The 22982-nt window shown below is 47.8% G+C and overlaps 3 protein-coding genes across 7 annotated transcripts; 1 reads left to right on the top strand and 2 right to left on the bottom strand.

The window, feature by feature from the left end:
- Positions 1-66: 66 nt before the first annotated feature.
- GBA2 (glucosylceramidase beta 2) lies at positions 67-11048 on the bottom strand. Of its 3 annotated transcripts, none has more exons than XM_081279847.1 (17): positions 10546-11048; positions 7194-7285; positions 6870-6985; positions 4282-4500; positions 3759-3998; positions 3426-3528; positions 3128-3281; positions 2911-3036; positions 2575-2747; positions 2236-2340; positions 1911-2018; positions 1656-1807; positions 1437-1543; positions 1139-1281; positions 945-1060; positions 647-838; positions 67-351 (listed from the first exon to the last, which is right to left on the bottom strand). In XM_081279847.1, exons 1-17 carry the CDS (start codon positions 10878-10880, stop codon positions 73-75), a joined length of 2760 nt encoding a protein of 919 aa, XP_081135973.1. In that variant the 5' UTR covers positions 10881-11048; the 3' UTR covers positions 67-72. The 3 variants fall into 3 exon arrangements, with proteins under 3 accessions (XP_081135973.1, XP_081135974.1, XP_081135975.1); XM_081279848.1 differs by having other exon boundaries at positions 4282-4522; positions 10546-10590; XM_081279849.1 differs by having other exon boundaries at positions 3759-3993; positions 10546-10590.
- A 1-nt stretch (position 11049) lies between these two features.
- On the top strand, positions 11050-15273 carry RGP1 (RGP1 homolog, RAB6A GEF complex partner 1). Of its 3 annotated transcripts, none has more exons than XM_081279865.1 (9): positions 11050-11405; positions 12005-12139; positions 12523-12659; positions 12926-13009; positions 13109-13258; positions 13532-13678; positions 13889-14016; positions 14215-14404; positions 14892-15273. In XM_081279865.1, exons 2-9 carry the CDS (start codon positions 12024-12026, stop codon positions 15113-15115), a joined length of 1176 nt encoding a protein of 391 aa, XP_081135991.1. In that variant the 5' UTR covers positions 11050-11405; positions 12005-12023; the 3' UTR covers positions 15116-15273. The 3 variants fall into 3 exon arrangements, with proteins under 3 accessions (XP_081135991.1, XP_081135990.1, XP_081135989.1); XM_081279864.1 differs by lacking the exon at positions 11050-11405 and adding an exon at positions 11441-11603; XM_081279863.1 differs by lacking the exon at positions 11050-11405 and adding an exon at positions 11441-11648.
- A 196-nt stretch (positions 15274-15469) lies between these two features.
- On the bottom strand, positions 15470-19905 carry MSMP (microseminoprotein, prostate associated). The gene is made up of 3 exons (XM_081279870.1): positions 16342-19905; positions 16000-16108; positions 15470-15668 (listed from the first exon to the last, which is right to left on the bottom strand). The coding sequence occupies exons 1-3, from the start codon at positions 16469-16471 to the stop codon at positions 15488-15490; spliced, it is 420 nt and encodes a 139-aa protein (XP_081135996.1). The 5' UTR covers positions 16472-19905; the 3' UTR covers positions 15470-15487.
- Between the last annotated feature and the right edge of the window lie 3077 nt (positions 19906-22982).

Below are 22982 nucleotides of genomic sequence, written 5' to 3'. Positions count from 1 at the left end.
CTCAGGGATGCAGGAGGTTTGGGGTAAGGAACATCAACCAGGCTGGAGGCTGGCTCCCACAGTTCAGAGGGCTCACTCTGGGTTTAGATTTGCCAAGGCTTCCTTTGGTCCACATTTAGGCCCTGTTCTTGGTCCTGTGCCCTGTTCAACTACTGGCCTGGAAGCCTTTTTATGCTGCTGCTGCTGTAGGGCCAGCTGCATGGCCCAGATGCTTAGTGGCCGCATGTAGGCCAGTGAGCGGAATACCCGCTGCTGGCAATATGCTTCCGGGGTCTGGAAAGCCAGGCCCAGGCGTTCCCACACAGTACGGTAGCAGCCTTCAGCTGTCTGGAAGCCCTCCCAAGTCAGGCCCTGTGGGGAGAGATGGAAGTTACACATATAACTTAGCACTCCCAGTGTTACCACTTTTGGGGACAGATAGAGAAGTAAGGTCTCTGCCCTTAGGGAACACCCAGCTATCAGGGAGATAAAACTTAACCCACAGGCAAAAACCTAAAGGCAGCGGGTGGAACACATGCCAAAGAAAAGGGGGAGGCTTTATGGACCCATGATGTGGCACTGGGTTATGCCTTGATGTCTGGTAGATTATCAAGTTTTCTGGGCCACAGTACAGATGGTAGAGAGGAGAAGGAGTACATTACATTACCTCTTGGATCATGGTGGCTGCCAGCCCATAGACTACACCCACCCAGACTTCATCAGACTGCACACTGGATCTATCGGGGACACCATGGGGCTGCATCCCATTCACAGCCCCCATGGCCCCTCCTGCAAAAGCCTGGACGTTGAGCTCAAAGATGGTTTGGAGAGCACGAACCACATGCGGGGTAGGAAATACCTGGAGGGTCAAGGGCAAAGGCAGGGACATGGTTTGTTATATTTACTTCCCGTATATTGGGGACAATCCACCTTTTTCTCTGGTTCTTCCTTTTAGTGTCTCTCACCTCAGTGTCGCCTTCTCCTAGGCCACAGGCCCTCAGGAACCACTGTCCAGCACACTGATCAGACATGATACTACGAGACTGAGGCTGAGAGCTGCTATCATAGTTGTAATAGCGGCCTGGAGTAGAGGAAAGGTAAAATAAGCATCCTGGGCCCCTGCAGCTGCCTTAAGACTCCTCAGGTTGTCCCAACTCACCATTCCATAGCAGTCTCTCATAGGCTTCTTGGCCCCGGCTGAGGATGGAGGAAAACTTATCCTGGACCTCTTGTGCCCCACATAGAAGAGCCATCTGGACCATCACAGCCACAGCTGCCAGCCATAGCCCTCCACAGTAAGCACTGATCAGGGACAGGAGTTTGGGGGGTCAGACTGGCAATTCAAGCTACCCTCATGTAATCTAACAGTCGTCCTTTCTTAAGCCTTCCCCATCTCTTGGTGCCCAATTCCCCATCTCTAGCCTCCTGGAAACTCCTGCCCGCTCCCTGCCTCTAACCTGGGGCCTGTGGTGACCCATCCATCGTAAGTCTGGTCTGCATAGCCTCCATTTTCAATGAGTCCATCATGGTCCTTGTCAAACTTCATTTCAGACTCCATCACAGCCTAGAGAAAGACGAAGAAATGGAAGACCTAGGTGCTAAGAAAAGATAATAGCTGGGCTCTCTCCAGAGCTAGTCATGCCTGACATACTGGCTACTGCACATGCATCCCTTACCAAACACACAGGCCACATGTCCTTCAAGAAGCCTTGGTCACCCGTCAGGTAATAGTCTCGATAAACCTGCAGCACAAACTTCAGGTTCAGGTCCTTCCAGTCAGCAGTATCATGGATCAAATATGCATTGACTCGGAGCCATGGCTCATCATCTGCGAGAAGGAAGAGGACCTGATTCATTTGCATTGGTGGACAAAGTGAAGGGTATAAAAAGTTGAAGGAGAGCATTTGACCTTGGGGTGGAGGGATCTTTACCTGGGTCCCCAATATCATGGGGGATGACATTCTTCCTTTTCACAGGTGCCATTACTCCACTCATCAGATATCGTCGCCGTGTCAGGTCCTCCCTGAGAGTTGCCAGAGCTGGAGAAGCAGACATACAAGTGGGAGGGGAAAAGCATGGAATGGGCAGGCTTGGGATGGGGCACAGAGCTATGTATGCCACCCCAGAGGGGAAATGAACAGGATACAGATATGTTTGGAGAAAAGTGGAAGAAGAGATAATCTGAGGGACCATAAACGTTCAGGAATATAGGAAGCTAAGGGGAAAGACACAAAACAACACAAAAGTTACCCTCACCCATGTCATACTGTAGGCTTAGCTCGAGTTTGGGCCAGAGCATAACGAGGGCAAAGGAGGCATAAAAATGTACATCATATGTGTTGTACATGCGATACTCCTGGCCTAGAGGAATGAGGAAAGATACATTGTTGCCAGAACTCCTGCTATTCCTTCATAGCTCCCTCCCCACATCTTCCAAAGCTGGAGGCAGAGCATTGCCTGGGATCAGTTCATGGTCACCACTGACCCCCTCATCCCATCAATACCCTGGATGGTAAAAACCATCATCTGGCTTTGTGATAGGTCGCTAACTGACCTGAGGGGTATGACCTGCCAAATCCCACAAGTAGTCCATACCCTCAAGATAGCCAAATCGACCATAGTCCCGCAGAATGGGGCGGAGCCAACACATGCTTCCTCCCAGCTCTTCTGGTAGGGAGTCCTCAGGAACTTCCAGCCATACTGTGCCTCCATCAGCAAGGAAGTATAGTTCATTGAACAGTGCAGATTTGTACCAGGCAGGCAAGGATCTGGGAAGTCAGAAGGAGGCAATGGTTTCATGAGTGTGGACTACCAAGGATAGAAAGGATTCTGGTGTTCAACATAGTGGAAATTTGGTGGGTAGCCAATGAATCAGAGTCCCATTTGGAAGGGCATGCCCAGAAAAGAGGTAAGAGAAGGCTCCTCTGGCACCTGTCATCTAATACCGGGCTCTGCCAAGCTGAGATCCTGTCTTCCCAGTCTGCATATCGGCATAGTGCATAGTGGCTAAGAGCAGGTGCTGCATCACCATCTAGGCCAAAGAATCTTGTATACCGCCTGTGATAGAAAGAAACGGAAGGGATGAGAACACCTGTTCCAGGTCAGAGTTCTAGAGTCTTGGATCATTAAAGGTTCTTGGTCCCCACACCTGTAGTGGACTTGGCCTTTAGCTCCAAACATGATCCTGGGCATGTCCCAAGCCAGTGAAAACTCCAGGCGGCACTGGCCTCGAGGTGGCAGCTTGCCCGAAACACATACAGCCCCAGCAACGCCTTCTCCTTTCTGTGAGGGGGTGCTTTGGCCTGAGAATCACAAGACAAATAAGCAAAGGCACCCCCTCCAACACCAGGGCTGGGGTCCCTAACATGAGAACAAGGTCTCCCACCCCTGGTCCTTAAGACAGGTACAGTCTTTCTTCCCAACCCTCCCAGTCAGAACCCCATCACCAGCAGGGGAGTCCAGTTGTCCATCCTGAAGTAGGTCCTGCCACACCTGCTGCCCAGTACTGTCAGGGTCGAAGGCTGTGATATGGGTTACCGTGGTATCTGCCTGTTAAGGGGCCAAAAACTCTGTGAGGACAAGCTCCACAAGTATGCTGGATTCTGACTAGCTGTCCAGCTCCTCTTACATACTATCGCCTCCAAGTTCCAGAGGCTGAAGGATTCTGATGAAGGTGGGACTTAGGGGTTGAAGAAATAAAGAGAGCATGATGTACTCGGGGTGGGTCTAGAGTTAGGTTAAGGGTAGGGGCTAAGGTAAAGGGCAGGCTCTTCCATTACCGTGAGTCGTGCAGCCACAGCCATGGTGTAAGGATTTGGAAGGGTTGGGTGATGCAGCAGTAGTCCCTGTACAGTCTTCCCATCTTGCTCCAGACAGAAGGGCTCATTCCACAAACCCCCTGGGGCATCGTCTTCACCCCCTAGTCCATTCCGCATGGAGAACATGATGGACACATCCATAGCTTCATCCCCTTCATTTTCCACATCCCATACAAAGACTCCTACAGGTAGGCTGCTGTCCTGGGGACAAAAAAATTGGACTCACACGGTCTCACTGTAGCCCTTTCTGGTCTCAGTCCCCAGGATTATTCCTGGGCAAGAAGGACCTGTCTCATATATCCCCAATGTACTCTTCCACTTGCATCTCCCCATATTCCCAGGCAGGCTGCCTACCAGAGTACATAGAAGACAAGGTGTGTGATGTTCATGGCTCCAACCCCTCCCTTTCACAGGTCATGGAATTTTCAGCAGAGGTGGATCTGGGGGAGGGAGGGCAATGGAGGAAACAGAAAGAGAGCCTCACCTGGTAGTCATGGGGCAAGATGGGTGTGATCTGACGGCAGGTGAGGGTGACATTCTGGCCAGGAAGCTGATAGACAGTCCAGGCTCGGGGATAGAGGGCGTGGTAGAAAGCAAAGTACCCACACAATCCCCAGTTCCAGCTGCGCAGGACACTTGGGCGCTCCAGGGACAGAACTTGCTGGTATACAGTCTGCCCCTCCCGACGCAAGCACACTGTGAACTTGATCAAGAGGGCAGATAGGCTGGAACAGGGCAACCCACAGGTACCACACACTAGTCTTCCTCCCCTTGGAGCAGTTCCTCCCCTCCCAGAGCCTGGATCCTCACAGCTGTACCACCAGCCTCAGTTCATCCCCCAGGCCTTCCCCTAAGCTCAGTAAGCCACCAAGTCCTGCTGCCTCCCCCATTATCTAGCTCCCAGGTTTCCTCTTTCCTTTCTACTACTATGGTCTCCACACCCTAATCTAAGTCTACAGTCTTTGCCACTTCTTATCTGGGTAGCAGAGTCATCAATAATGTTAGTCTCTGCTTCTAATGTTTCATTGACTCCTATGGTGTAATGCTAAAGTCTAAATTCTTTTTGCCCTTTGTTAGTACTGGAATTGATCTAGGGATGCTCTGGGACTTTTATTTTTTAATTTTATGATAGTGCCTCACTAAGTTGCCCAGGCTGGCCTAGAACTTGTGATCTTCCTGCCTCAGCCTCCCATGTAGCTGGGATTACAGCTGTGCACCACTGCACCTGGCTGAAGTCTAAATTCTCTTACCTGGCTTCCAAAGCCCTTCTTAATCTGGTCTCTACCTCTTTAAACACTTATATTCTGGTTACATAAAATACTTCCTGTTCCTTGGGCACACTACATTTCCTCCTCCATGGATCTGCTCCTGTTCATTCTCCATCTAGTAACTCCTCCTGAACCTTCAAGGGCCAGGTCAGATGCTATCTCTTCTTCCTCCAGTAGTGAGTCATTCCATGTGTCCCTCTGTTGTAGCATTTGTGTATTATGTCAAAATGTATTTAATTGCCATTCTATTTCCCTGATTGCTCTATTGGTTCTTTTGAGACTCTTCTAGTTCACTAATGTGGCCCTCTGCATAGCTGGCATGTGTGTAAAGCGAATGAGCAAGTCTGTAGCATACAAAGTCCCTTTTCTTAGTATACTATCTATCCTCACCTTGCCACTCACAGTCTCCCATTTTCTCTAAGTTCTATTTCCCCAACAAAAATTCAAGCTGCTAGGGCTGGGGATATAGCTCAGTGATATAGTGCTTGCCTATGTGTAAGGCCCACCACACACACAAACATATACATTCTCTCTCTCTCTCTCTCTCTCTCTCTCTCACACACACACACACACACACACCTCCTGGAGAGTAGGAGTTATGAGAGATTAATAGCTCTTCTCTTGGTTCAAACTATACCTGGTATTTTTACTGTACAGAAAATAATTTTTCATGTTCTTGGAACAGTACATAATGGTTAAAACCACAGGTACTTTATCATAGAAAGAACTGGTTCTAAATCCCAATCTTTCCTTTTACCACTCATGTGACCTTGGATGTAATACAGCCCTCTCTGGCTCTTAGTATCCCCATCTATAAAATGAGCATAGGATTGTTTTTAATATTAAATATACAAGAAGTCTAGCACAGGGACTAAACATATTAAGCATGCAATAATTACTTTAACTGTAGAGTCATGATTCCAGAAGGCATTCACTTAGGATACCTAAGGGATGAGGCAGAGGGGGATCTTGGGGCATTGGGTGGGGCTAATAAACTTGAATTAAGAAGGGCACTGTCATCAATGGGACTAAGATCTGTCAGTCATTTCTCCTTTGAAGATGAGCTGAAAGCGGGAGGCATTCCTCAAACAGGGAAGAGGAACAGAGGAACTTGGTAGATAAATAATAAAAAGGTAGGCCATTAGAAAGATATGATGAAAGGCAGGCCATATATCTCTGGCAACTTAAGACCCAAAGGCAATGTAGAAGCAGAAGGGGACAAGAAGTTTCAGAAAAGGAAAAAAGGCTAGAGAAAGTTGTGGGGGCCCTAGCCACAGAGACCTGTGATTCACACAAAGAAGTTGACCTCCAGCTGAAGGCTGAACTATGATCTTTTTTTCTCCTTGACTTTGGAGACTTAGTTTTCATTTTCCTCTTTTTTTTTTTTTTTTTGGTGGTGCTGGGGATTGAACCCAGGGCCCTGTGCATGCTACGCAAGCACTCACCCAACTGAGCTATATTCCTAGCCCCTTAATTTTCCTTTCTAATCCTACCAAATGTTCTTTCAGCCAGGTTCAGTGAGCTGGGAACTCTCTGTACTCCTTGTAGTGGGTTCTGGCTCAGCTAGTAGAATTGGGGCCGCAAGGTAGATAGGAGGCATTTAATATAGAAATGCCAGGGCTGTTTCCTTGTTCAAGAAATGTGTGCCATGCGTGTCTTATTCCCATTGTATATCCTAGAAAGGAGTGGGCACACAAAAGGCATCCTAAAAGTCTTTCTTGGACTGAATCCTATCTACATTTAACTGTCCCACCCTAGCCAAGAGGCCCTTCTTTGAGACTTTCCTCTGCCTCTTGGCTCTTACTTGGTCAGCAATGACTGTCTGGTGCTGGTACATTCCAGGGTTAAGCTGCCAACGACAGAACTGGCCTCTCCAGCCACGGGTGATAGTGCCTCCCCCGATGCCACCCAAGGGACAACCTAGAGAGAGAAACATGATGGTTAGTGGGGTAAGGGGAGAAGAAAACAGTGCCTTTCTCACTTTGTGGACTTTAAAAACCACTTCCTCTAAAAAGCTAGGGAATGGGGCAGTGCAATTTGCATAAACTGGAAGCCTCTTTGCCTAACTCTATAGTGGACCTGAATGCTACAACCTTTCTGAGCAGGGCAGAAGTGGGGTGAGGCTCACCATAGATCTGCCTCAGGGGTACACAATTGAACATGTCGATAAAAGGTGTCTTCTTCTCTACCTGGGTCTTCCGGTACCACCACTTTAAGTACCTGAGGAGCAAGAGGTAGTGAGTACAGGGGTGGATAGGCAGTTCTTCACAGGCTGCAATCACTTGCCTTTAACATCCAGCAGTGACCTCCCATTAAATGTACCAAGGCATCATCATCACCTTGGCTTCCAAGCCTTTCCTTGTCTTGATTATTCTACAGTTCAAGGCCCCTTCATTTTCCCAGTTGCCCCAGCCATTAGTGTAGGATAGCCTTTGTTTCTCCTCTTTATTCTCTGCAAAAGGGGCTTTCTGATCTTTCCTTTCCTCTCCAATTCTACTACTATTGTTTTAGTTCAAACCTTAGGAGCTTTTGTGTGAGGTGTTGAAAGGGTCAGTTATACTTCCCTGTCCACCCACTCTACCACCCACTCCCTACCTCCCAAACAGGTACAGGCTGCCAAGATAACTTTCTTCTTTTAAAAACGATTATTTTTATTTTTGATTATGAAAAATGAAAATCTGGAAATACACTAGAGAGAAAGAGAAAAATATCTCACCCAAAGAGAACCAATATTTTTGTATCCAGCCATTTCCTTGTAAGTCTTCCTTTTTAAGTTCAGCATTTAAACTATAAGCTTTCAGATTTTGCTCTTTTATAATATTCCAGTAAAGTTTTCTAAAAATCCCAACAATTTCCTGGTCTTGTTCCCACTTTATAGCCAATAGACAAATGACTAAGGCTATCTCTAATAAGTAAATCATTCCATTTCAAGGCGAAGAAAGCCCCAGCCTGCCTTTTATCTTATTTCCTACAAATTCTTATTCAGGATGGATCTGCACTAAGCATGCCCTGCCCTGCCAGACTCTTTTCCACTTCTACTCTCTTCTCTGGCCCAATGATTTTATACCTGATGTCCAGTGACACCACTTCTAACCAAGTAATTAGGTAAGTATACCCTAAAGCCTGTTCCCTCCATCTATAAAATGGGAATACCTCCTGCCCTAGCTATCTCAGAGAGTAAATGAAATATCAAATGACATGACAGATAAGAAAGCCATAAAGTGGAATACCTGTGACAGGTATGCTTATTGTTATTTCAATGTTCTCCATGTGAGCCTGACAAATTTTTAAGTTTCTTGGGGAAAGGGATAGTGACAAAGACTAATTCAGTGTTTACTCTCAGCTCTAAGTACAGGGCAGGGCACATGGTCTGCAATCCATAAATGGTTGCTTACAAATGAATGTACAAACAATGGGACACAATAGACTTGAGCTAGGGGAGGAGAAATGTGATTAAGGAACAGGGGGCAGTACATTATGGAGGCAGGGAGAACAGCTCTGAGGATGAAGGATGAGATGTGGGGAGGCAGAGGTCTTCTTTGTTAGCTTAGAGGAAACTAGAGTTTGGCACTAGAGGCCAGAAGGGATTGGTGGAAGGAAGGTGGGTGCAGCTGTGATTAGGACAGCCATGGAAAAGAAATGAAAGATATGAAGATAAGCAGAACAAAGGACTATTTGGCACAGAACAATCACTTGATAAATATTTATTGCATGAATGGATTCTGGTTGAAGGGAGTCATCAAAATTGAGCTCCCACCAAGCCCAGGCCCAGAGAACTCCATCTTGCTGTAGCTCCTAATGAGAGTTCCTCCAGTTGGGCTCCCTCTTAGCTTTCGCATTCCCCTAATTTAGCGGCTGGCCTTCTCCATAATTTCTGCCCTAACTCAAAAATTGTCATCCCAAATTTTTCTTTGTCTCACTCCTGCTTTCTTTTCAATGAAGACAATTCTCTCATTCTAGGAGTTCTGTGTTAATGGCTCCTATCCTATCCTGGGATGGAGAGCCAGGGTCCAGAGGACTGAGCAAAACTTCAGGTCTCTGATTCAGCTCATATTTAGGGATAAGGGGGGGGGGGCTAGAATGCCCAGATGTTTTTTACCTCATGGTCCCCAACACATGCAACCCACTGTTCTTGTCTCAGTACCCTAGATCCCATTTTGACCCAAAGGTTTTTAAGGTCAAATTTGGACTGGATCAGTTTCAGAAGCAGCCTGGAGGGATGATTCTTCTGTGGTACAGGACACTGCAGGCACTAACAGAGGAGTCAGATGTCTAGGCAGCACCAGGTCCTTCCCATAGTCCAGGATTGGGCTTAAGTAAGTGACCTCCCCACCACAACCCTCAACACTGGGGAAGTGAAGGATCCCCTGCTTTAGAAGTTATCAGGACTCAGTTTCTCAACATATATACCTCCCTCCCCAGCTCTGTGTTTACTGTGTGGGACTGACTCAGGATGACCTCAGGGTGATGCTTTCTGGCCTCACATCCACCTGTTCCTGTTAACAAGTATGGTTTCTCATCATAGTCTTTGAACTCAGTGGGAACCCAGAGGGTTTCTACAGCCCAAATAAGCTCTGTGGGTGTCTGTAATCTTGAGGTAGGGGAGAAGCCAGGGCACCCTCTGGAAGACTATTACTAAGACCTCTGGGGACATCCACAGCAGCACCTCTCTGATCAAAAGGCATCTTTGCGGAGCTAGGGGCGAAGTTCAGTGGCAGAGCACTTGCATGCAATCTACCACTGAGTTGTATCCCCAGCCTACTACTCCCCCCACCCCCACTTTTGACACAGGTTTCAGTATGTTGCCCAGGCTGGCTCTGAACTCCTGGGCTCAAGCAGTCCTCCTGCTTCCACCTCCCAAGTAGCTGGGATTACAAGTGCATACCAGTGTGCCCAGCTTCCTGTCTTCGCTTTTTATGTAAGCTGTCTGATATAATAGAGAATAGAGTGAAGTTCTCATTACCCTCTCCTTGGGGATGACAACAGGCAGGCTCTCACCTACTCACTGGAGCTAAACTTTGAGGAAAAGAAACCAGACCCAGACAAGTGTTGAAAGTGTAATACTGTCTGCTTAAAGATGGTACAGAGAATGCTCCTGCTGCTCAGAGTAATCTGGGGTTGAAAACTTCCCCCTTCCAAATAAAACATTGTGTCAGTGCAACAGCAGTCCTACCATTCTCTCCTACCTTGACACAAAGTCTAGCTAATCCCAAAGGGAAGTCTTTGGGAAAGAGGGAGTAAATGAGAGGGAACAGGACCAAAAGTTCCTATCTTTTCCTGCTAAAAAGACAAGGGAGGAAGATGGTTGCAAAGAGATATGACTTGGTCTCACCCTCCAAAATCACAAGCCTAAGATATTCTGGAACAAGGGCCACTTGAATGGGATCAGGAGCTCATTTGCTTTTCCACCCTTTCCCACTTCTGATGGAAGTCTTGAAATGGAACAAAGTAAGGCATTCTAGACAATAGGATCTACTCACCTCAAGCCCATGCCCAAATGCTTTACCAGGTTGCTTAGGGAGATGTTGTTAGCTTGAAAGGGTTTCCTCTTCTCTGCAAACTCGTGTGCCAGGCAGATGCGCCAGCCAAAAGGAGGCACCTGGTACCCCCTAGCTTTTCCCTCATAGGACGCCATCAGCTGCCCAGAGTCCTCCGGATTGCAGTAGCCTGGTTCATTTTGACGTCGACTGTCCTCAGGGTTCTGGAAACCTGTAACCTGCACAGACTCCGAGCTCCCAACAGCTTCTGGGCGATAGAGCTGGGAATCCCCTTTGGCGCTGCTAATCTGCACCAAGGCTGGGACGCCGGTTTCCATGTTCCCTGGATCCTGGGTGCCCACAACCTCTGACACAATGTATGGCCCCGGGTCCCGAGACCTCTGACACAAAGTATATCGCCAAGCCAAGTGCAGCCGCGGGCGCCGGTAGTAGTTAGGTGCCTTCCGGGAGGGCTGGACGCTGGGGAAAACTGGGGTGAGCTGGTGGCTTCGTAGAAGCGGGGAGTTCTTGTTGCAGCGGTGGCGACGACAGCAATAATGCTGCCTCGGACTCCCTTTCGGTAGTGTCTCTAGGTCCTGGGCGGGAAGGGTCGGGCCTCGCCTTCATTGGGCCGTGGTGATTAGCTCGTCTGGCCAAAGGCCGACTGGGCCCGCGGAGAGGGGCGGAGCCGTGGGACCGGCCCGCAAGGCACCGCCCCGGGACCAGCCCGTACAGTCCCGCCCCCGGAGCCGGCCTGGGAGCTCACGGCGGCCTCGGCCCCGCCCCGGGGCCACGGCACAAGGCCCCCCAGGGTTGACCGCCGGGTCCGGCCCGCGGGGGTCCGGGACAGCGCCCGCACCCAGGTGCCAGCCCGTGGGATGGTGACCCCGGGCGCCTGGAGGACCCGAGCTTCTTCCGGTCCGGACAGCCGGGTGCTTCCGGCCGGAAGGGGCTCCCTGAGCGGGGCGGGGGGGATCTGAAAGGAAGTCCCGCCTCTGCCGTGCCACCTACGCCGCGGACGCCGCCGCGTACCTGGCCGGGTCCCGGAGGGGCCCGGGCAGGTGAGGACCTTGGTGTCCTGAGACCCTGGTTTTGGACCGTGCGAGGTGACAGGCGGCGGTGGTCTTGGGCTGGGACGTGAAGTCTTGAGGGAAGTGGGGTGTGGAGGCCAGCCTGTGATGGGGGGACTAAGCCGGTGCTAAGGGGAGCCGGGGTCTGAGGACCAGAACGACGCCTTCCCCCTAGGCAGTACAGGGTCAGCAGCCCCATGACCCTCCTGTCCTGCCAGCTACCCAAATCCTGGCATTTTCCTCTGGTACCGAGGTGTTGACCACCAGTCCTCTGACACTTGTAAGAAAAACCCCATATATTGGTCTCTGGGACTCAGTTCTAGACATACCCCTAGGTTCAGGCTCCCTCCCTGTCATGTTACTGACCTCTGATCTCCCATTTTTCCTTCTAGATCTGAATCCAGAGCTGCCATGATTGAAGTGGTAGCTGAGTTGAGCCGAGGTCCTGTATTTCTGGCGGGGGAGGCACTGGAGTGTGTGGTAACCGTCACCAACCCCTTACCCCCTACAGCCACTTCTGCATCTAGGTGAGGATGCTCCTGCTGAAGATGGTGGCCCTTCTGGGAGGAAGCTTGGTGTCTCTGGTGCTATGCCAGAGATCAGGTTGTCCAGTAGCTATACCACCAACTTCTTGCTCATTGTGTTCTCATTGTAGGAAAGGGCTATTTAACAGAAGGGGTGGATGACATAGCCCTCCACTCTCCTCCTCCCTTCCCTAGCCCTCCCCATTTCCCTTTGTACTCACAGTATACTTTAATGTAATGGTTTCTCTTTGGGGGTTCCAAATTTCCTGATCACTAGAATAGCCTTCTAACCTTGTTGGTCTCATCAGACAATGTGGTAGGGAGTTTGGGAAAGCATTGTGAGGTCAGGAATTACCCTCTGAAGTCTCCTTTTCCTCTTTCCACAGTGAGGCTCTGGCTTGGGCCAGTGCCCAGATCCACTGCCAGTTCCATGCCAGTGAGAGTCGAGTAGCACTGCCTCCCCCTGATTCTAGTCAGCCAGATGTCCAGCCTGACAGCCAGACTGTGTTTCTGCCACACCGAGGTTAGAGATGGGGCATTTGCCTGGGGTTCAGGGGGGCATTGGAGTCATTGTCACCCAGTGTGATTTTAAGTTGTTCTCGTGTGTTACAGTCCGTGTCACACTGGGGATGTAGAGGAAGGTAGCTGGTGCTTTGTGGTGTAAAATTCTGTCCCATATCACAACAGGAAAAGAGGTGGCAGTCTTTCACTGCCTCCACTTGCTCTACTAGCCTTGTCTGACATTGGACAGTGGAGTCATTAAATTGCAGTCTTTCCTGACTTTTATAGGTGAGAGAGGTCAGTGTATCCTTTCTACTCCACCAAAAATTCTATTTTGTGACCTGAGGCTAGACCCTGGAGAGTCCAAATCATGTGAGTGACTGTCCCTAGCCCTGGATTGCCTTCTAAGTCTCCTGGAGGGAGGACTCCTCTGGCTGCCTCTAGCTGCCCTGACTACTGCTTCCCAACCAGACTCCTACAGTGAAGTGCTGCCCATTGAGGGACCACCCTCCTTTCGGGGTCAGTCGGTCAAGTACGTCTACAAACTGACTATTGGCTGCCAGCGTGTCAACTCACCCATCACTTTACTTAGGGTCCCTTTGAGGGTTCTTGTACTGACTGGTAAGTAAGGGTGCCTGGAGGGAAGGGCTGGAGTAGAGCATTGCCAAAGCAGAAATAATCTAAGAGGGCTTGCAAGCGGGGCTGCAGGGAAGCTTTCTTAGGGATGGTGCTAGGGAATTGGGGAAGGAGGGAGCGTTCTGGAGATTATGTCAAGATGTTGACCTCATCCAAGGCTTTCCTTACTTGCACTTCTCTCATGTTGGAGTCTAAACTCAAATCTCTATTTTTATCTGTTCCCTCCTAGCATTACCTCTTCACTTTTTCTTTCTCTAGGCCTTCAAGATATCCGGTTTCCCCAGGATGAGGCTGTAGCCCCATCTAGTCCATTCTTAGAGGAGGATGAGGGTGGCAAGAAGGACTCATGGCTTGCTGAGTTGGCTGGGGAGCGTCTCATGGCTGCCACATCCTGCCGTAGCCTCCGTGAGAATCCTTTCAGAATTGTTCCACCCCATTCCTCCTTGCAAATTATTCCCATATCAAAGACAGTCTCCTAACCACCACATGTTTTTGTGGATGATCTGATTATCTCACCCGGATTATAAAGATAAGTCCCACCTGTTGGCCTCTGGAACACAGTGCTAGACATCCCCCAGTGTAGACTCCAGGCTTATAGTGTTTCATTCTCCCCAGATCTGTACAATATCAGTGATGGTCGAGGGAAAGTTGGGACATTTGGCATCTTCAAATCTGTGTACAGACTTGGCGAGGACGTGGTGGGAACCTTAAACTTAGGGGAAGGAACTGTAGCTTGTTTGCAGGTAAGAAGGGAGACTGGGGTGCTGGGCTTGAAGGGCTGTGGTAGAAGGAGGCCCTACAGAGAGAGGGGTGGTATGTAGAAGTGGACAGTGGGGTCACCCAGGGTGCCTTTGGTAAAACATTTTGAGATTGGGCTACTCTGTCACTTATGTCTACATTCATAAATGCCTGCTTGCATGTAACTCTCTTCTTGCTCCTAGTTTTCAGTAAGCTTACAGACCGAGGAACGGGTACAGCCTGAATACCAGCGGCGCCGGGGGACAGGGGGTGCTCCCTCTGTGTCCCATGTGACTCATGCCCGGCACCAGGAGTCCTGCTTACATACTACCAGAACCAGCTTCTCTCTCCCCATCCCTCTCAGCTCTACCCCAGGCTTCTGCACTGCCATTGGTAAGACACTGACCAATATTGGAGAAGGGAGAATAAAATTCTGTGTTAGGTAGAGTGTAATGGGTCTTGATTGTTAACACATTTCCCCATATACCTAAGTTCATCCTGTGACCCTTAATGTTTTCTCAGAGCTTTAACCTCTACCTCTGTTTTTGGATGCATAGAACCCTAAACTCTTCAGCAGCTTTGTAGAATCCTTCCCCACTCCAACCTACTGGGCCTCTGTGATGCACTGATCTCTAATTCTTCAGAACATTTACTTCAATCTATGTAGTCCTGACTGTCCCACTCTTGGGTTATTAGGTAGTTGATACTGCTCTCCTTAACAGATTTCTTCAAAAAATGCCCTTGATCAGAACTCCTTGTGACTTTCCTTTTCCTGAATACAAATTTTGTTTTGTATTGTTTCTCATTCACTAACCACATCCTGCTGTTGGCTTTTACTCCTGCTGGCTTCTAATGCCTCTCTCTCTCTTTTTTCCCATAGTGTCCCTGAAGTGGCGACTGCATTTTGAATTTGTAACATCCCGAGAACCAGGATTGGTACTCTTGCCCCCTGTGGAACAACCTGAACCTGCTACCTGGACAGGTCCTGAGCAAGTGCCTGTAGACACCTTCAGCTGGGATCTTCCCATCAAGGTGCTGCCTACAAGCCCCACCCTGGCCTCATATGCTGCTCCAGGCCCCAGCACCAGCACCATAACCATCTGAAACTGGCCCATCTACCTACCATGACACTAGCTTCTTCAAGATTCTGAGCATGTGGACTCTAGCTGGAATCCACTTTTTCCACCTAGGACCTAATAGCACAGACAATTGAGAGGCAGTCTGGGCTGGGAGTATAGCTCAGTGGTAGAGCATTTGTCTAGCATGTGCAAGGCCTTGGGTTCAATCCCAGCACGGGGGGGGGGGGAGTATATATATATATATATATATATATATATATATAAAGAGAGAGAGAGAGAGAGGCAGGCTTCAGCTATAGCATTAATTTATTTATTCAGAATAAATTGGCAGCTGCTAGTGGTTTCCCTGGAAGTGGCAACAGCAGTGAGCAGTCTGCAGACAGATGATCAGTTGAGTTTAGCCGGAGTGAGGAGCAGGAACCCCAGGAACAGGGGTGTTAGCTGAGCCCCACTCTAGGTCGAGTCCTCCCCCTTTGCAGGGCAGCCGAGGGTCTGATTTTTGCACCAGGGAGAACTGGCAGGTTCCTGCCTCTTGACGTATCTCACACTCAGCAGGGAAGTCGATGGGGTGCTGAGACCTAGGGAACCAAGGATGGGGAAAGAGCTCACAGTGAAAGCCCACCTTTATGGTAACCCCATTCTTTCTCACTGCTGCTGTCTTCCTATATCCTCTTCACCTACTATACAAGAACTTTTTGGCTATGTAGCAGGAGTATTTTCCTTCTAGATCTGCTTCCACCTCCCTGACTTTGTGGCTTGAAGCTTTATCTTTCTGATTCTTGTATGTACCTTCAGGTCTGGCCAGTCTCATACTGCCCTTCTATTCATTCTTACCTCATAGCAATCTAGTCACTCCCTAGCCTTCCCTCACATCAGAGGCATTCCCTCTGGCCATTCTTGGTTACTCACGTGTCACAGCAGCCCACACCAACAGGATGCAGACAGGTGCAATGGAAACAGTCCTTGCGGAGCCAAGACTCACCCAAAGTGAAATATTTCCCCTCATAGTGACAGGGGGCTAGGGAAGAATGAAAAATGTTAGTAGGCATGGGAGGGGTGACAGCAGACAGTCTCTTCTGGTCTGAGGTTGGAGAGAGTCTGTTCATACTATCCCTATATTTAATCTTTCTGTCCTGTTTCACAGCTAAAAGGAATCTGAGTAATTTGATTAGCATCATCTGTAAAGCCCTCATCATCACCCCCAAGCCCATTCCTTATTCTTTGCTTTACTCAAGTCTCAACCCAGTTTACCTTGAGCTTGGAAGTAACACTTGCTGTGGACTCCTGGGTACTGCAAGAGTAAAGACATCACCAAGCAGATGATCCCCCAGCCTCCTAGGATCCCTTTGGTCTGTCCAGCCCAGAGCATCCTCAGGGACATACTTGCAGCACTGCCCTCTTGGACCCTTCTTAGCTTCTGTTCAGGATACTCGGATCTTGTCCTTTTGGCTCTTCTTTGCTTTGCTCCTTGAGTCTTTAGTTTTGCTCTTTTTCCCTGGCCTCCTATCTCACACCATCTCCTTGCCCTCTGCTCTCACAGGCTGGGATGTTTATAAAGTGAGGACCATGGCCTCCTGCTGAGTAGAGCTGGAACCGCTGTAACTCTGTTTCCTGAGGTGAGGGCATGAAAACAAGAGGTCCAGCTTTAACAAGCTGTGAGAGCTGATTCATGCCCCAGCACGGCTAGAAGGAGGGAGGTGGCTGTGGAAGGGGCACTGGACTGGGCAGTTCCCCAAGCAAGGAGGTGGGAGGGAGGAGAGCTCCAGGTGGTCCCAGATCTCCCTGAACTGAAGAGAGGAAACATTCCACCTTCCCCCACCCCACCCTCCACTACCACCACCAGGAGTGTGTGTGCTGGGATCCCTGCCTGAACCGGAGGGAGGTATTTCCTGGGGATGGCTAATTCTGTGCCCTCGCCAAACCAAGGAGCTGCAGCAGGGTGCAACAGCCAGAGGCTCCAGGAGAGCGAACAGGCACCTGGAGTGGAGAGTCTGTTTCTTTCAGATCCTGGAGCAGGTTTTTTTTGATGCATTCAAGAAACGGGACTGACCTTCAGAGATGTTGGGAGTGAGGGGTGTTTTCCTCAGGCATCCCAGAGATGAGCTATCCATAATTTATCACCCGCAAACATAAAGCAGCTGCTGTAAGACTGCCTCATGTCTGGGGATACTTCTGTTCCCCTTTCAAAGAGGAGCATATTCTCTAGGCACCCTAACCACCTGCTTGAATCACCTGTTTTACAGAGGGGCCCCTTCTTTATTCAGGGTGGAATGAGGCTTCAGGAATTTATCTTTTGGCATTCTCCTTTGAGTTTCCTTCAGGTTCTGAAGGACTCAGATGGGTAGTTGAGAACATAGGCCAAAGAGATAGGCTACTGGGATTCAGATCCTGACTTATTAGCCATGTGACTCTGGGCAAGTTACTTCATCTCTCTCAGCCTATTTCCTCATCTATAAGTCAGGGATAGTACCGCCACATCATAGAGTTGTTATGCAATAGCATAGGGAATATTCTTAGCACCGTCTGGCACATAGCTACTGTATTGGTGCTAAAGCTCACAGACAAAATGGGTGACATTCTTTACTTTGAATGGCACTGAGTAGCTCTGCACAGCTGAGGTCATCTGTTGAGGACTGCTCTCTCACAGCCAACTTCTTCCCTTTCATGTATATGCTCTGTGTTATCCCTACCACCTCCTTCAAACATGCATCCAGGAATATTTTGATTTGGGTCCTAATGTTGAATTCCAAGTGTCTGGTTTGAAAAACAATGTTGTTGATCAACCTGCTTTTTCCTCATATCAGTGCCCTCATATCTTGCCTGGGAAGAGGTGTTCTTTCTCATTTCTTTCTGGCTAACTTTAGAGCTTCTACTTTTTTTCATTAGGATTCTGATCCATTTCTTTCCATCTCTACTGATGTGGCCGCTCAAGTTCTATGTTCTGATCACTCTAATGTTAGCTTTCTTTTTGTCACTAAAGGCCCTGGTCAAACTGGATTTCTTTGACTTTTCCACACTTTGAAGGCCCATGCTCCAGCTCTTCCCCTCCTACTCATGGGGCTGATCACTGCCATTGTTGCCATTTTTCCTCCTAAATGTCTGCTTCCATTTACTTCAAGACTTACTCTGTCACCTGTAGGTACAACTACTTCTGGCAAACTTTTTCAGAGGACCACCCTGTCTGTCAATATCCTCTCCATTCAAAAATGACTTTCAGTGCACTTCAAACTCCCTAGCAATCCTCTTCCAAAATATTCTTTCAGAGGAGTGCCAAGAAAAGAAAGGAAAACTCACAATTGCAGCAGGGTGCCCTGAGGTAGGCTGGTGTGTGGAATACCATGGCCTTCGACTGCTCATTTGGTTGGAGCCCCGGAATTAGAAGCCCTATCTGGCACAAAGGCCCAGGAGTCTTGTCAATTGTCAGTATCTCTGCGGCTATCTTTGGTGGGGTCCAGCCAATGTCTAGGAAGCTGAGCCATAGACTACAACCTGGGGCCGACTCCATAGGGGGCAGGCATGAGTGGAGAGCAAGAGCGCATGGAGGTGGCGGTGGTGATGCTGGAAGGTGAAGGGGCCTACTATTCATTGGTGTGTGAGGTTATGGATACAGGAAAAGTGAGGGTTTTCGCCTGCAATGGACATGCAGTCAGTATATAGGGGCAGGAATAGGGGGCTTTTGGGAAAGAGGTTTGGTGAGCCAGGATTCCTCTCCCAGAAGTTAGAGGGGTGGGTGTGGAGGTGTTGGTTGATCCAAGTATGCGTTCCTATTAGTGTGTCCATGTGTAGGGAGTGTCAGTGCTTGGGGTCCAGCCCTCTGAGTCCCAGGGAAATGGCCATTTGGGGCACTAGTGGTGGGGGGCACAGCAGTTGGCACGCACTGCCAGCGCAGGAACAAGGAAAACATCCGCCGGAGGCCCAACCGGGCAGCGCTCCAGCAGAGCCGGCAGGTGCGCGGGATGAGGAAGTGAGCACATTCCGGCTCCTTCTCGGCCACCCGCCTTTCAGTGAGTCACTGCCGACCCCCGCTGGCCTGCAGCCGGATAGGAGCCACCAACTCCCCGGCCAGGAGGGAGAGAACAGCTGCCTTTGGGGATGGTGGCACCTGGAGATTTGGGGGCCTGGACCCCAGAAGGATCATGGAAAAGCCCAGAAACTATGGGGGAGGGGTATCTGTGCGGACAGTGTCCTGTTGGTACAAGGGCAAACCGCAAAGCACGCTGAGTATGTAGCTTGTGACTGAATGGAGTTTCTTGGGATGCAAGTCTCTGGGAGAACTTCCTATACTGGGAGAGGCCCTAGAAAACTCACACAGAGAAAAGGGCTCTGGGGAAAACCTAGAGTCTTGAGGAGGTACTCAGAAAGGGAAGAGGAGCCCTAGGACTGGAGTACCAAGAAGAAACTCCAGGTTGGGCCTTGGAAAACTGAGAGACTCAGTGCAAGGAAAGATCCTCATCAGATGAAAGGTGGAACTGGCCAGTCCCCTCCAGAGACCCTGTGTGGACAGGGGAGGATAGGCAACAATTGTGATTTGGTCATTGAAGGCTTTTAGTACCAGGATGAAGAAAGCCGATTTGGCCTCCCAGATAGAAAAAACCATCATTGGTCTGTGTCAGAAAGAGGTGGCTGAAATGCAAAATTATGTGTCCAGCATTATTGCCTGCCATTCAGTTTTTGCCAAAGAAATTAAGCATTAATCTCATTTTTATAGTCATTTGAAATGTGCATGAGTATATCTATCATGATTAAGTAAATTTTTTGAATTTATAAAATTTTAAATAAAATCAAAAAGTTGAAAAATGATTCAATATTTGATTTAAAACCTAAAGGCAGGTTCTTACAATTAGTTATATGGTGTTGGGCCTTTCCTTTGTTGCTTTTTGTGACAATTTTATCTCAGTGAGAGGACTGAATTCTGTCAGTCAGTGCCTCATTTCATCCTCATCTGTAGCATAGCACATCTGCTCCTTTCCCTCGCCTTCATCTTATCCTTTTTTTGGGGGGAAGGGGCAGGGCCTTGCACTTGGTAGCAAGAGTTCTACCACTGAGCTACATCCCCAGCTCTTTTAAAATTTTTATTGGTCTGAATAAATTGCCCAGGCTGGCCTCAAACTTGTGATCTTCCTGCCTCAGACTCCCAAGCTATGCCAACTTTATCTTTTCTTTCTTTCTTTCCTTCGTACTGGGGATTGAACCCAGAGGTGCTTTACCATTGAACTGCATCCCCTGCCCTCCCCTACCTTTTTTTTTTTTTTTTTTTTTTTTTGAGACAGGGTGTGGCTAAGTTGCTGAGCCTCCTGAATTTGCAATCCTCCTCCCGCAGCCTCCTGAATCTTTGGGTTTACAGGCCTGCATCACTGTGCCTGCCCAGTTTGTCCACCTATTTGGTTGTGCTGGGGCTTGAACCCAGGGGCTTGCCCATATGAGGCGAGCACTCTACCAACTGAGCTAAATCTGTAGCCCCTGTCCAGCTATGTTTACTTGACTTTTTTTCCTGCTTAACTCTTTAACCTGCCCTTATGTATCCTGAACCAAGTAAATCATTTCTTAGGGCGGGGGCATGGGTCATTGAACTCCAGTCTACAAAGACAAGTAACAATTCTGTCATGGACATTAGGTTACTTACTATCTTCTGTGGGCAGTTATGTAACTACAAAGTTTCTATGTTTACCCTGTGGCTGATAAAGAGAAAGCTAAAGCTGTTTCATTCACTGGTAGTATTTCTCAAGGTGCTTCCTCCTTTTGGTACTGGGGATTGAATGCATCGGTGCTATACCACTGAGCTACATCCCCAGACCTTTTTTGCTTTTTGAGTCAGGATCTTGCTAAATTGCCTGGACTAGAGTTGAGGTGCCTTTTGCCCCTGCTCCCCTCCTCAAGTCATTTTAAAGATCCTTAATTCTTCATTTGCTTTTGGTCCCAAACAAGAAAATCTGGGTCAGCTAGTGAAAAAAAAATTTTTTTTTTCTTACTTTGGATCCTGTTGCTTTCCTCCCATGCTATTTCAGCCCTAGCCTGCCCTATTCCCAGTGGCCTTTACCTTCATTCCTTCTGTGCTCTGCTGGGCATCTTTAGAGGAAAACTTCACACCAACTTCCTCTACTATAAATTTGCTCCCTCCCTTCATCTCTACACTTGTCTTTGCCAACATACACCACAACTTCTTCCCTACTTTTTTTTTTTTTTTAAGCCCACAGCCCTTCCTGGCTCTTTTCCATCTTTAACACTCTTGTTGAAATCCTCCCCCTCTCCCCCCTTTTTTTTTTTTTGATGAGAACTGGGGTGTTTTTAAAGGCTAGGCTTTGGTTATTTATTCTGCATGATCCACTTCTGCCTTCCTTCCTCTTCTATCACCTTTTTTCTTATTCTGGACTGTTTTGAAACTCCATTATGCTTATTTTCACCTAAAGCCTTACACTTTTCTTTTATGATTAAAATTATTCCTCTGAATTCAGTAAAAACTATATTTTTTTGTATAAAAATAGTTCTCAATTCACATCTCCTTCAGTCTCTTCTCCCAACGTTTTGCATCCAGAGATGTGACAGGTCCATTATTGTAAAGTTCATTGAGTGAAAATTTAAGATTTCTTAAAATAATAGATTTAAGATTGTTGTTGTGCTAAGCACTGTGTAGTGAATTTCATAATCCTGGTACCAGATTCCTAAATGCTTACAAACAAAAAATGCTATCACACATGTGCATGAATGTTGCACACTCACACAACAGAACCAAAAGCCAACAAATAAACAATGCACACACAGGCACATACACTTACATTACAATCAAGCCAATTACATTTTGGGGTGGAAGATGAGGGTAGGTAAGCAGTTAGGATAGAAACAAAAAACCAACCTTTAATATTTTGTTTTCAGACTAGAGAAGGGTGAGAGGAAAGAGTTATCCCTGTGAAGATGGTATCTTCATAAAAGAAGCTGAGTTTCAGCAATTGGGAAGGATGACTTAAAGGCTGTGGTGAATGGAAGGAGGATGGGTGGAGGGCCAGAGTTCCAAGAACACAAGGTTGCTATTCCCAGACAGCCCAGTATTCTGACAGAGAATATAAAAGATTTTCTCACTGTGATACTGATTGCAACCATAGTTAACTTTCTACTAATAATCTATTTTGAAATTTGCCTATCTCTATACCATTGGAGTCATTCTTTTTAAAAAAAATATATTTATTTATTTTTTCAGTTGTAGTTGGACACAATATCTTTATTTTATTCATTTATGTGGTGCTGAGGATTGAACCCAGGGCCTCACATGTGCTAGGTGAGTGCTCTACCGCTGAGCCACAATCCCAGCCCCTGGAGTCATTTTTTTTTAATTTATTATTATTATTTTTTAGTTGTAGATGGACACAACATCTTTCTTTCTTTATTTTTAAGTGGTGCTGAGGATCAAACCCAGGGCCTCACACAGCTAGGCCAGCGCTCTACCACTGAGCCACAATCCCAGCCCTCCCTGGAGTCATTCTTAACCAAAATTTTCTTTATTATTTTTTCTACTTACAAATTCCTATATTCATGATAGCCCCCCGCTCCACCAATTAACCCCTAGTTAACTACTATTAATTTTCACCAAATTACCTATCTACCTATATGCTTTGATTTTTCCTGCCTGCTCCACAATCTACTTATGGTAGTAGTGGCTTAAAATTCCACTTGTGACTCTTGCCTTTATCTCATTTGTAAATTACTGATTTCTTAAAATAATAGATTTAAAACTTGATACTTTGAAGGATTCTAGTTTTTTATTTTTTTAATTTTTTTTGTTTGTGTGTTTTTTTTTTTACCCAAAACAGAATTTACAGTTCTACTTATCTTTAATAAGCTCTTTGCCCAGCTGTCTCTATTGAATGGATTGCTTCTTCCTGAGGTAGAGCTGCCTGTTC

Source organism: Spermophilus citellus (assembly GCF_964194105.1).
Source record: "Spermophilus citellus genome assembly, chromosome: 2".
NCBI classification, from domain to species: domain Eukaryota; kingdom Metazoa; phylum Chordata; class Mammalia; order Rodentia; family Sciuridae; genus Spermophilus; species Spermophilus citellus.
Note: the sequence above shows the minus strand (reverse complement) of the source record. Positions and strands in the feature narration are given on the sequence as shown.

Excerpts from the sequence above, each read along its gene's own strand:
- GBA2 (XM_081279847.1), bottom strand. The coding sequence starts at position 10,880 with ATGGAAACCGGCGTCCCAGCCTTGGTGCAGATTAGCAGCGCCAAAGGG. Across the intron at positions 3,282-3,425 it reads ACAACTGGACTCCCCTGCTG|GCCAAAGCACCCCCTCACAG; the intron begins GTGATGGGGTTC and ends TGTGATTCTCAG. Across the intron at positions 1,808-1,910 it reads CCATGATATTGGGGACCCAG|ATGATGAGCCATGGCTCCGA; the intron begins GTAAAGATCCCT and ends TCCTTCTCGCAG.
- RGP1 (XM_081279865.1), top strand. The coding sequence starts at position 12,024 with ATGATTGAAGTGGTAGCTGAGTTGAGCCGAGGTCCTGTATTTCTGGCG. Across the intron at positions 13,679-13,888 it reads CACATCCTGCCGTAGCCTCC|ATCTGTACAATATCAGTGAT; the intron begins GTGAGAATCCTT and ends CATTCTCCCCAG. Across the intron at positions 14,017-14,214 it reads GAACTGTAGCTTGTTTGCAG|TTTTCAGTAAGCTTACAGAC; the intron begins GTAAGAAGGGAG and ends TCTTGCTCCTAG.
- MSMP (XM_081279870.1), bottom strand. The coding sequence starts at position 16,471 with ATGTCCCTGAGGATGCTCTGGGCTGGACAGACCAAAGGGATCCTAGGA. Across the intron at positions 16,109-16,341 it reads GTGTTACTTCCAAGCTCAAG|CCCCCTGTCACTATGAGGGG; the intron begins GTAAACTGGGTT and ends ATTCTTCCCTAG. Across the intron at positions 15,669-15,999 it reads GGTGTGGGCTGCTGTGACAC|GTCTCAGCACCCCATCGACT; the intron begins GTGAGTAACCAA and ends TTGGTTCCCTAG.